This window comes from Pongo pygmaeus, chromosome 2 (genome assembly GCF_028885625.2).
Source record: "Pongo pygmaeus isolate AG05252 chromosome 2, NHGRI_mPonPyg2-v2.0_pri, whole genome shotgun sequence".
Classification (NCBI taxonomy): domain Eukaryota; kingdom Metazoa; phylum Chordata; class Mammalia; order Primates; family Hominidae; genus Pongo; species Pongo pygmaeus.
In genome coordinates, this window is record NC_085930.1 from 9,445,219 (window position 1) to 9,458,993 (window position 13,775).

The 13,775-nt window shown below is 32.7% G+C and overlaps 1 protein-coding gene across 1 annotated transcript in view; it reads right to left on the bottom strand.

The window, feature by feature from the left end:
• The window catches only part of CADM2 (cell adhesion molecule 2), a 579,278-nt gene that overhangs the window by 116,372 nt on the left and 449,131 nt on the right, over positions 1-13,775 (bottom strand). The window contains exon 8 of the mRNA XM_054482108.2: positions 1,341-1,519. Within this exon, the coding sequence (XP_054338083.1) occupies positions 1,341-1,519 (179 nt within the window). The remainder of the gene's footprint in view (positions 1-1,340; positions 1,520-13,775) is intronic.

A 13,775-nucleotide genomic window follows, 5' to 3' on the forward strand; every position in this document is an offset into this window, starting at 1 on the left:
TACAAAGAAATAGACTAGACCCCCAAAATTCTTTTTGGAAAGGTATGGAACAAACACATGCGTCTTTTAGTATTCCATAAATGCATCCAAGGGAAGGATATAAAATAAATATATTTTGTCCATAGTTTCTAAGATCCACGATTTATGACAGCACTGTGTTATATACAACACTCATTTAGTATACTGTAATAGTATGTTGAATATAATACTAGTCCCAGAAAAGTTTTCTTGGCAAAATAGGATGAAAATCTTACATTGGCTAATGGCTCTTCCTAGTGCAGATTCACAATGCACCCTGACATATGCAATAAAGTCTGAGAAGTACTGTAGTAAAGAAACCTGACTAATTTATTGCAATATTCATCAATCTCATAAAAATTCATCTCCATCTAACAATATCTAAAAGAAGCTACCTTATGAAAAACCCATTGTGGCACTTGAAAGTTGGAAAAAACAGAAATTTTATTCACTCATAGAAACTGGTATTTCTTTCTGTGATTTTGTCATATTTACTCAAATTGTGAGATAAGTATAGTCAAGAAAAATGTCTGTAGGAACTTTATATTATTGTTCAATGAAATTGATGCAGTTGTTGCTAATATTGTACACTCCCATTTTTGCTGCATTTCAATGACACTGTCATTCTTCGTGAAACCAAATTACAGAAGTTATAAAGTATATGTTTATGATAATACAATAAAAATTAGCTTAAAGGAAATGTAATTTTCATGATTCTGGATTATAAGTCAACGCATTTATTTATAGAATTTAAAGACAATCAGCTAGGTGTGATGGCTCACACCTGTAATTCCAGCACTTTGGGAAGCCAAGGGAGGCTGATAACTTGAAGCCAGGAGTTTGAGATAAGCCTGGTGAACATGGCGAAAGCCCATCTCTACTAAAAATATAGTAGTGCGTTCCTGTAATCCCAGCTACTCGGGAGGTGAAGCACGAGAATTGCTTGAACCCGGGAGGTGGAGACTGCAATGAGCTGAGATCATGCCACTGCACTCTAGCCTGGGCAACAGAGCAAGACTCTGTCTCCAAAAAAAATAAAAAATAAAATAAAGACAATCATTAATATAGTTTACGAGCCAACATGTAAGAAGTATATTTATAATAAAGAAAGCTTTTTACAAAAAAAAAATTTTATGTATGTTACAATTTTATCAGTCTGACTGGGAATACATTAATATTAAATCTTGGAGATACTTATGAGATGTCCTGAAATAAAAAGAAACCACGTAATTTTGTTTACTGCACTTAAAATTTTGATATATTTAAACAGTTTTTCAAGTTATGCATCCTTTCACATATAATGTTTTCCAAAAGGTACTCACCATGCACAATGAGAACATACTCCGCGCTGCTTTGGCCAATGGTGTTTGTGGCTTCACATCGATATGTACCATTATCCGTTTTGTTCAGGAAAAGAATGTTTAGTTCCCTACCACTCACAACCATTCGGTCAGGATCTGGTAATTCTCCACCATCCTTTGTCCACAAAACAGGTTCTGGCCTGTTGGATTGAAACATGCATGTAGATAGTAAAAATAAGAAACGTTACATATGTGTAAATTTAGTAAATCATTTTTTTAATATTTAACATGTATTTTGTACATAACCATACGCTAACTTCTATAAGATACCAAAAGGACCATCACACACTCACTCAAAAGAGTCAGAGGTATAGCAAATATAATCTGCTTCTATTCTATTTAACTAAGCAGATATGCATTCAGAGACTAATTTGTTGAGTCACAGTAGCAGTCATTTCTGGTCCCCTGCTCAAGTCCTGTGGCCCAGATTCTGCTGCTAATGGCTCACACCTCACATTGGAAGACTGCCCTTAGACTATTGGGGCAAATCTTCCTCAGATGTATTTGGATATAAGTAAATATAAATATTTATATTTATATGTATATAATTTTTATAAATATGTATATAAAATATGAGTATAAATATATATAAAATAATGAATACTAAATAATACTTATTATATTATAATAAATAATACTAAATATATAAGTATTTATATTCATACATATAAATAAATATAAAATAAGAATATAAATATAAAATAAATATAAAAAAAAAATCTTTGCACTTAGGGCCACCCCTACGGCACAGCTTTGCTTGAAACCACCTGCATCTTTTCCATTTCACCTCTGCTGCTTTTCTCATTCTTTTAGAGGTTTTTACTGTGAGTTTTCTTTTAACAAAATTCCTGCAAAAGAGCCCTATCTCAAAATATGCTTTTAGAAAAGGATAAATGAACCATAGATTCCCCTCTTTAAAAATTTCAGTCTTCTGTAATAATTAATGATAGAACTAGTTGTTAATAATATCTATTACCATCTGCTAGTTGTTATCCTAGGTAATTTACATTTATTTTCTGTAATTCTCAAAAGAACACTGATGAATATCACTTTTTAAAATATAGTGCATATAAGAATATAGATGAGAGAAGTATTCAAACCCTGGTCTTCCTCTATAGTTGATGCTTCATCTACTACCTCCTACTTTCTAACATGATGAATATTTTTCTAGACTTAGTTTGGAAAGTTTTCTAATTTCAGCATAATTTTATCACATGGAATCATTTTCTCAAAAGCTTTGTTAAATTTGATAGAAATATTGAATTTATTTTATGTTATTGTGAACACAATTAGAACAGAGGCACTGAGTAAGTGATGTCTATGGGTATGGCATCCTTTCTAAGAGGAAGGATATATACTATTCTAACAAAATTTTGTAGAAGGGATAAAAGTTGTGAAAAATAATAACAAATATTATAAACAATATCAAAACAAGAAGATTGGCATTGTGATAAAGGAACTGATCATCAAGTGTTTAAGTACTGAAAACAGTTGGAGAGAGTGATCTTGTAATATAAGAAGTATGTATTTTGTCTTCTCCCCCAGCACCTAACATAGTGCTCCTGAAGCCCCAATAGATGGGGGTGATAGCAGAAATTTTTGTTCTATTTCACTTTTGACCCCAGTTCCTGGCAAGAAACTCCTAAGACCTTTATACAGTCATATGCCACTTAACTATGAGGATATAGCCTGAGAAATGTGTTATTAAGTGATTTTGTCATTATACAAACACCATAGACTACATTTACATAAACCTAGATGGCATAGCCTACTACACACCTAGGTTTTATGCTATAGCCTATTGATTATGCTATAAACTTGTACATCATGTTACTGCTCTGAATACTGGAACAAATTGTAACACAATGGTAAGTATTTGAGTGTGTAGACATGGAAAATATATAGTAAAAACAGAGTACTATAATAGTTTGGTATTACTATCCTATATATGGTGCATCATTGATCAAAGTGTTGTTATGTGGTGCATGACTGTAATTTCCTGAGTGATAGTAGACTCTGACACAGAGCTTCTAAGTCCCTTGGGAGTGATAGGAGAATCTTTTGCTCTGAGATTCTCCTATGAGATGTTCTAATCAGAAGTTTCTGGTGGGCTCCTAGGCAGCTTACTGGGTAATTACAGGTTGGAACTTTCAGTCCCATTTTCCTTTCAACCTCCAGGGAGCTGAGGTGACTGAAGGTTAGATGATCATCAATGGTCAGTGATATAACCAATTATGCCTACCTAATGAAGCCCCCATAAAACCTAAAACGACAGGGTTTGGAGAGCTTCTGTATTGCAGAGCATGCGGAAGGTCCGAGATGGAGGCATGCCAGGAGAGGGCATGGAAGCTCCTCTCCTCTTCCCGCATACCTTGCCCTATCCACCTCCTCATCTCGCTGTTCATCAGTTGCCTTTGTGAGAGAGAGAGAGAGACAGAGGGAGAGAGAGAGAGAGAGAGAGAGAGATACAGATATACAGATATATAGATATAGATATATTTTTTTTTTAATTTAAGTTCCACAAAACATGTGTAGAACATGCAGGCTTCTTACGTAGGTATACTTGTACCATGGTGGTTTCCTGCATCCATCAACCCATCATCTAGGTTCCCTCCCCTCACCCCCAACCCTGCAACAGGCTCCAGTTTGTGTGGTTCCCTTTCCTGTGTCCATGTGTTCTCATTGTTCAACTCCCACTTATGAGTGAGAACATGAAGTGTTTGGTTTTCTGTTCTTGTATTAGTTTGCTGAGGATGATGGCTTCCAGCTTTATTCATATTCCTGCAAAGGACATGATCTCACTCCTTTTTATGGCTGCATAGTATTCCATGGTGTATATGTGCCACATTTTCCTCATCCAGTCTATCACTGATGGGCATTTGCGTTGGTTCCAAGTCTTTTCTGTCGTAAACAGTGCTGCAATAAACGTATGTGTGCATGTGTCTTCACATTGGAATGATTTATATTCCTTTGGGTATATACCCAATAATGGGATTGCTAGGTCAAATGGTATTTCTGGTTATAGATGCTTGAGGAATTTGTGTCTTTATATTAGAATGATTTATATTCCTTTATGTATATATCCAGTAATGGGATTGCTGGGTTAAGTGGTGTTTCTGGTTCTAGATTCTTGAGAAATCACCGCACTGCCTGCCACAATGATTGAACTAATTCACATTCCCACCAACAGTGTAAAAGCGTTCCTATTTCTCTGCAGCCTTGCCAGCATCTATTGCTTCTTGACTTTTTAATAATCGCCATTCTGACTGGTGTCAGATGGTACCTCATTGTGGTTTTGATTTTCATTTCTCTAATGATTAGTGATGTTGAACTATTTTTCGTATGTTTGTTGGCTGCATAAATGTCTCCTTTTGAGAAGCGCCTGTTCATATCCTTTGCCCACTTTCTGATGGGGTTGTTTTTTATCTTGTAAATTGGTTTAAGCTTCTTGTAGACTCTAAATATTAGACCTTTGTCAGATGAGTAGATTGCAAAAATTTTCTCCCATTCTGTAGGTTTCCTGTTCACTCTGATGATAGTTTTTTTTGCTGTGCAGAAGCTCTTTAGTTTAATTAGATCCCATTGTCAATTTTGGCTTTTGTTGCAATTGCTTTTGGCGTTTTCATCATGAACTCTTTGACCATGCCTATGTCCTGAATGTTATTGCCTAGGTTTTCTCCTAGGGTTTTGATAGTTTTGTGTAATATTCTTTATAATTAATGAGTGAATATAAGCAAAGTGTTTCCCTGAGTTCTGTGAGCTATCCTACCAAATTAACAAAACCCAAGAAGGAAGTCACGGAAATCATGGTTTGTAGGCAGTTGGTCCGAAGTACAGGTAACACCCTAGTGCATGTGAGTGGCATCTGGAATGGGAGGCAATCTTGTGGGACTGAAACCTCAATCTGCAGTCTGACGTATACGTGAATTGAATTGCATGACACCCAGTTAGTGTCTCAGGAAAACTGATTGTTGGTGGAGGAAACTGATTGTTGGTAACACACATTTTGGTGGTCAGAGATGAAGTGTTGTGGTAAATGTGTAAGTAGAAAGTAGTAAACAGTTTGTTTTTTTCTATCTTCAGGAAGATAAAAAACAAAAAGGGAGGATAATTTTATCAGATCTATATCCATGAAAATTCTGAAAGAGCATTATATGATAACAAGTGAAGAAACTAGGTATATAAAATATTGGAAAAATATAATAATATGTATCATTCAATTAGATAGACAAATCACTCCCCTAGTATCCTTAATAAAAGCCAAATTATTAATAGTTCTCAACTTGCTTCATTTATCCTAAATCTTTTAACTATTTGAATTTACCAATTCTTATAACAGGCTGGATTGTCTTGTACTATGTACATCCTTAACATCTCTTGAAGCAGCAAAAAAATGATAAAATAAAACTATGATTTGCAGCAATGTAGAAATCTTGTCCTTTTCACAAAGTTACATAAAACCCATATTAAAATAGCAGTTATACTGGTGATACTTTGGGGTTTAGAACATTCATCTTTATAATACTACTCAAAGGAAGTAATTTAGTATCTTAGGAGGCAAACTTTTCTCGATGTTTGAACTTTTAAACATACAGAGAAAATTGTATGCATGTATTTATACACTTCCATACACTCAAAATTATCCCCCAAAATCTAAACTGCCATGATTTTTTCCTAGTTCTGTTTATAAGCTTTTTTGTCTCATCTTAAAGCAAATGGCTCTGTAAATATGTAGTTAAATTCAGATATGTCTTTTTAAATTGTTTACATAGAAATGCAATTAAAGATCTAGATAAATTATTCAAGTTGCCAATCTGTATTTTAAAACAAATTTTTTTCCAAAAAAAAAAAACTTCCTTAAAGGAAATAACAACAGCATCTACAAAATTGGTTAACAGGAGGATGTAGTTGTGTAAGTCTTTGCTGACACTGATCTAAATCCTTCAAGCATTCTTGATCCTAGGCTCTGTGATAAATCTTCAAGGTGGCAAAATAGCACCATAAGATGCAAATTCAATGAAATAGAGGTTAGAGTTTATGCATAGATTAAAAATAGCCTATACATATTCCCAATTAGTATTTAAAATGTTCAAGCTTCTTAATATCACCATAAAAATATTAAGTGGTTTAGCAAGTCTTGATACAATTTGTGTTTCATCTTAATAAAGAGGGCCCCCTAGGCTTTCTCTAATTGGAACCCAGAAATGATTGAGTTTCTTGCTACAAATGAAGAACAATCTTCCCTGCTGTTCAGGCATCCAAAGAGATCATTTAAAAGTGGTTCCAGTCTACAGTTTCTATGTGATAAGGCTGAAAAAAGAGTAGGAGCTAGACACCAGGAGTAACAGGACAGTGAAAATAGCATCAGATGTGAGACGATAACGTTACGTCACTCTACATGAGATACTTAGTCCATCCAGAACGTTTCTCTTTAACCAGCCCAAATAATTAAAAAAGTTGGAAAACTTATGTTTGAGATAAAATTTTGATTTTGTTTCTATCAATACTATAAAACTATAAAGATGTTTATTTTTCCTTATATCTAAAGATATTTTTTCAGCAGTTTCTTCCTTAGAGCAACAGAAAAGTTAAAAGTAAAAAGAGAAACAAAATATGTTTATACATTTATTCTCAAATATCCTGAGGCATTCATTGATGAAGTTGTTTTTAATCTGAACAGACTTTTTTTAGAAAACCTATTAACTCGGCCTTTTGTTTTCTACATATCTAATAAGAGATTACCTGTATGTTGCACAATTCCTAATTTATAAATTGCTGTTGAAAGGTATTGCCACAAGTCTCTCAGATGTTGATATTTATTTAATATTTTGAACCAGATACAAACCTGATTACTAATTTTCAGTGAAATTCTTTAATTTGTATTTGGGGCATTTATTCTGTGCAGTTATACCACAGCAACAGTGCTTCTAATCTTTTCTGTGATTAGAAACTATGGGATTATTCACTCCCTAGGTACTGAGAATGGAAACTTTCTTTGCCTTAATTGTTCACATCCCCTCTTTCAGGTTCGTGCTTCCTAACAGGAATAAAGAACAAGAAGTTCAGTAATGGAGAAGTGAGTCCCATCATGTACAGGAAAAGAATCTTCCTGGTGTGGAAAGGGACAGGAGTTAAACACTATGCAAAATTTGAAATTCTCCAGTCTCTCCTTTTTCTAAACAGTGACATCCCCCTTGGGATCTGCACTGCCTTTTTTTCATAAGGACAGGATATGTTGGGGTCTAACACTAAAATTAATCCTATGAAAATTAAACTTACTTTTCCTAGGTGAAAAAAAAGTCACCTTTCCTATTTGAAAAAAAAAAAAGTCGCATTCAAGACATCTTGTTCTATCTTAAAGGAAAATGAACAAAAATTTCAAATATTTATATCTTATACTTCCTTTAAGACAAAGCAGAATCATATAGTCAGTAACTTTATGCCTTATGTACCATGTCACCATAGGAAGACGCCTACTGGCTTTATTTCAGTTTAGAAATTCCACAGATGGGCGGTAAATATTATTAAAGTTTTAAAACCAGGGAGTTTTTTAAAAACGTAATCCCTCTCTATTTCCTGTGATATTTTCACTGGAAAGAGAAATAAGGTGGTAGGAGTTACAAAAACATCTTGATCCTTTTTCTGCTTTAAGCAAAGACTTTTTGATTAAGAAATTATAGTAAGAGTCTATGCTTAATATGCCCAATGTTTATGTTATCATATTTTTAGAGAAAGGAAGGGATAAGTAAATGTAAATTAATTGACAAGTGGATTTAAAAATTGTTCAAGTAAAAGATTTAAAGTTTATTGAGTTCAGGAAAAAAGAACCCTGAACAAACTTTAGCCTAGGCATTTCCCCTTTGGGTAGACTGAGATTACATCTCTAAACGAAGCCCAAACACTGCTAAATAATTGAGGAGGAGGAAAAAAGGAGAAGAGGAGAAATATTAGAAGCTGGGGTTGCTTGGTAGCATTTTTAAAAAATTAAAATGTAAATACAAAGCAATCTAAAAGAGCAGTATTCTGAAAATTGTGAAGCTGATTAAAAATATAATTTTTAATAACTTTTTGTCAGAAGTTAAGGATGTAGTTGAAAAACAGCAAGAAATACAAAAGGACTACTTGTGGGTCTATTTATTGCAGTCATCTTTACAAATTTAAAAACTACACTAAGGATTTTTTGTTATTGAAGATCAAGTAAATATTTCTAAACATTATTTATAAATAGCATTCCCCACATATATGTAAAGTCATATTAATTATTGAAAAATTATTTCTTTAGGTCCTTGCAGTGTACATCAAGCTGTGTTTTCTCCTCAGATTTCATTTTTGTGCAATTTAGTTGTAATGAAATTAGATTTTCTTTTATTCTTGGTATTGATTTCATACTTTTATGGGAGCAATTCTTTAAATATCATATAAATTTTAGTACAAGCAAGCTTAAATTTGAGTGTTTTACTTATTAAAATTTAGGCTCATTTTAAAATATAATAAATGAAACATCTATGTGTCTGATAGTTTTTATACATATATGCATGAGCAAAAACAAAACTTCAGAACTATTTATTATAGAGTAGTCTTCAATATATTTCCACAGGTTTAATTAACAGAAAATGTCCTATTCTACACTTATATCTTAAGACAGATAAGAGATCAATGAATTTTCTTTTTTGTTAGTTAAAAATGGCTGTATGTTCTTTAATAGGTACTTGATAAATGCATGAAATTATCAAATAATTATCTATAAACAAATCTGTGCAAGTTTTTGAACCAGGGATTGTGAGGGGTATAAAAAACTAAAATAAATATCTGCTCTGTGGTATTATATTCTAGTAGTTTCTATAAGATATATGTCATCAACCATAATATTTGGTAGCATACAGTAAGTGGCATAAATGAGTTATAAAACATCAGAAGATTCATCACCTATATTAGGGACATTATAATAGGCTTTATGAAAAATAAAACTCTTGATTACGGTGTTTAATTATAGCAGAATTTTGACAAGTAGAAATAGAATACACCAACTCAATAGGAGTCTAAGCCCTGAGTAGAATGCTTGCCCTCAAGAGGCCATAATGTTGGAAAGATTAATTTAAATATTGGGAATGCCAGGAAAGAAATGAGAATAGGGTTACCAAGTAAAATTGCTATTGGCAAAAAATTACAAATTAAGAAAAGGTAAGGTTAAAAGCACTTAATGTGATAACTGAGTTGGGAGTAATGAAAGCAAAAAGCAAACTATAAGTTGTGTATGAAGAATCAGGAACAAGTATGCTCATAAGTAGCTTAGTCCAAGAGAAAGCCTATAGGACAAAAAGCAGAACATGAAAAAGTATTATTTTAGTATAAGACCAGAAAACTGATGGTTACACCAATATAGAAGAGAGAATGAAATGTGGGAAGGAAAGTTTTGGTCATAAACAGGAGCAACACGAACAGAAGCAAAGAAATAGAAAAGTTTGGGGTACAGGTGTGGGGGAAACATCTGTACATTTAAAGTAAGAAACAGCGGGCCTGGAGTGCCAGCTGAAGAATCCAGACTTTCTTTAAAAATGAAATATCTTATTTTGATTTTTGAGAAGTGAGTACTCCTGATCAGTTTCCTTTAAGAAAATTGACGTGAAACGTCTGGGGAAAATCCAATAAAGAGGCCATATATACAGTTATTAAGACAGATAACAAGTTCCTACATAAAGAGAGAGAAATAATAAAGGAAAGCACATGATAAACAATAAAAGAGCCCTGAAAAAGTAAATACAACTTTTTTGAAGCTAGGCAGTGTATGGTGTTAAGGAAGAGATAAAAGAAATTCTCTTTACAGTGTCTAGTCTGTACAACAGGTGCAATCGTAGTGCCAAAAAGAAAAACAATTTATAAGACTAACCAATGAACCACTTAAACAAAAGAGAGATGAAAAAGAGATTGAAATAAAGCCAAGAGGGAAAAACCGATGATTTCCATTTTGAACATGCTGAATTCAAGTGTTATAAGAAAACCAAGAAATACATCTTGAACCAGCAATTAAATAAATAAATAATTAGAAATCAGGGAAGAGGGCAGAACTGGAATTTTTACAGAGATGGGTGCCAACCATGTTTCCAAGCTAAAGAATGAAAACAAAATAGCGTATCACTGAACATCTTAGAATACACTTACTAAGAAAATAAGAAAAGGCAATATAGTCCAAAAATTCTAAGAAAAAGAAAATCAAGAGAATAGAGTCGTAGGAGCAAGAAAAATTTTCTTTCAAAATTTATTGTCCTGAATGTTTATCTTTATAATCCCATTAATACCTTGACTTCTCAGTTCTGTGATTTTCTCCTGTCCAATAATGATTTTGTCAGCTCCACCTCTGCCATGATGACACACTTCACATTGTCATCGCTGTTACTTCCATAAAAGTCTCATTTTTTCTCTAATTACAAACTTCTATTTGTTCAGTTCACTATTCTCTTATATATCATCAAAACCTCCAATCTTAACTGAGGGGCCCACTATTTTCCTTTATTCTTTAATGCCCCTCTCCCCTTCACTTCTCTCCTTAGCCAGTCTTACGATCCAGTCAATCAGATTTGTTTTGTTTTGTTTTTTCCCTTTCTCCATCCATTATTATCTAGTTAACTCCCAGCCCTAATGTACCCAACTTTTCCATCTTCTCTGTGCCTTTAGCACAACATCAAAGCAAGCTAAAGAAAAAGGAGGAGAAGGTAAATGATGTTTGTTTTACTAAATACTGTCCTTGGACTCATCATGCAAGTGTGCACATGAAGAACAAGGACAAAGGCAATTTTAAAGCCAAACTAAATTTCATTACTGTATCTTGGAGGTTTTTTGTCGTTGTTGTTTTCCAATCTGTTGAAATATGCATAATGTATTATCATTAATGTCATTAAGAATGTTTGATTAGACATACTCATTTCTCTGTCCCAGAACTGTTTAACATAATATTGAAAATAGATATTGTTGAAAAACTTTGTATCTTAATATAGTTAGTACCCTTATTTATTAAATTGGATTTGTTTTAACATTTCAGATATTTGGTACTGAAACAGAAGTTTAAATGTACAGAGAAAAAAGGAAGGAGAGGATTGAATAAATGACCCAGATGAAGTAAGTTCTTAAACAACTTATCTTTTAAATTATAGATTTCCCACTGTGTTTTTTCACCTATTGCAGTTACTTGCATTGATTAATTTAATGTGTCTTTGTCTATTTGTGTGTGAGAAAGAACAAGGTGGTTCCTTAGCTTTTCTTCTCATTGGCCTCAACTCTTCTGTTTTAAATATTTCTGGATATGTTCTTCAGTTACTTATTTCATCCTCACAATTATCATGAGTTAGAGTTTGCTCAGTATTGAGATGGCATTGCCCATATCTGCACAATTGATTTTATGAAAAGCAATAGACTTTTTTTCTTCTATTTATAGTTTCAGAATCCCAAAGACTCCTGTTGCAAAAGTCTCAACAACAAAAGTTTCTACTCAAACATCACTATCAGTACTTCTGTCTGACAGGGTCAAAGACATTTTCATGCAGTAATAAATGAAGTTTGAAGTGGAAAACTCAAGCCTACTTACTCCCTTAAACTGTAAATTGAAACGCTGATTCCAAGTTTATCTACTTATACAAGTTTTTAAAATCAATTATGACACTAGTATAGTGTCGAGTAGGAGGAGTCTCATTACATTATGGGTTAGCTTTACAGGGGAAAATAACATGCATATTAATTTCACCAGCAGATTTTAGACTTTGATAGCAAATAAAAAATGGACTTCTATTCTGATTAATGTCAGCATGTGCTACTTGATTCTTATTTTTTAAGGCACTTCTTGCCTCCAAGCTTAGAAGCTTGTAGTTGAAACAGGAAATAACCTATGCAAGAAAGAGGTAAGTGCTCTTTAGAAGACTTGAAAATAATGGCATTTTTAGAGTGCCTGTAAAATCCTGAACTACTTTTTACTGATAAGGTAGTGTTCATTGATGATTATTTTAACAGTTTTAAAAAATAAAGCAGTCATATCACACTACAAACTGTATAATTCCAGCCAATTTATGGCACAACAGATAAAAGATTATCCTTAGAAAAGATAAGATTGCTATGATCATGAAAGAGTGACAGATTTTTGCATTGAAAGAAAAATATTCAAAACTGTGACAAATGCTTAAGCTAATCTCTTAAGGACTTTCTGCTGAAGCAAAACAATTACCCATGCCTAATCTATACTTAACATTTCTTTTCGTTGGTAAACATGGAATATTAATTCCTGGTTAAAAGAGCAAAATATCTTGAGTAAGCATTCATTCTCTCATCTACTGTGCATATGTACATTAAGCATAAAATCTTTATAATATATTTAACAATAATCATTCTTCAGAAAATAGTTTTCAACGTATTTGAAAATTATTGACTATGAAAATTTTATTTTGACCAAAGAACTCTTTGTAATAATTTCATGTTTTCATAATGAAAAAATTATGAGTGTGCATTTCTCAGAATCTTCCATTTTATCAACCTGTGTACATCATAAGAACAATGGGATACTATATAAAATGTTTCTATAAGCATCCTAATCAATCAGAAGCCTATAAACCATTCAATTCAAGGACATTTTGGAATGACAGGGTCCTATTTTTTATATAAGAGTAACTTTACAACCCATTACTTCCTTTACTATAAAATAGTGCTCATTAACCTTACAAGATCTAATATTGACATTAAACACTGTGTTATCATTATACTACTGCTTCTGCTTTATGATTTGTTTCATTTCTAATATTAAAACCAGTGACCTTCAGAAAGTAATAGTAAAGTGCATAGCATTTATCTGATAGCTGAAAAATTAAATGTTCTGAATAAGTAAAGCTTGAAGATAACTGAAACTTAAAACTTAAAGTTTTGAAGGTACTTTTTTAGTCATTTAGATGTAATCATTCTCAAAGGATCAAACTTCTCTGTTATTAAACAGAGGAGTTTTGGTGACACTCAACTTTGTTTTCTAGAGCTAAGATATCTTTAGTTTGAACACACATTTTTATATAGTGTTGTTTCATAGGAACTGAATTAAGACTTAACATGTTTTTTTCTCCCTAAATTTCTGCAGTACCCAGCTTTCTCATAGCTGGTATGCTTATTGCAACAATTTTCAAACCCTTTAAGGTGTGACATACAATAAAAAATATATTTGACAACCATACATAGTATGTAAACACATATATACAAGAAATAATAGCTTGCTCTCTCTTATATTCTGTGACATTTTCTTTACTCTTTCTTCTTGTCTACATTTTCCTTTTCTATTCTATTATTTTCTCTTTTTTTAAAAAAAAAAGTCATATAAATTGATTTTATAACTCATTAATAAGCCACAACTTGCAATTTGAAAAACACTGCATT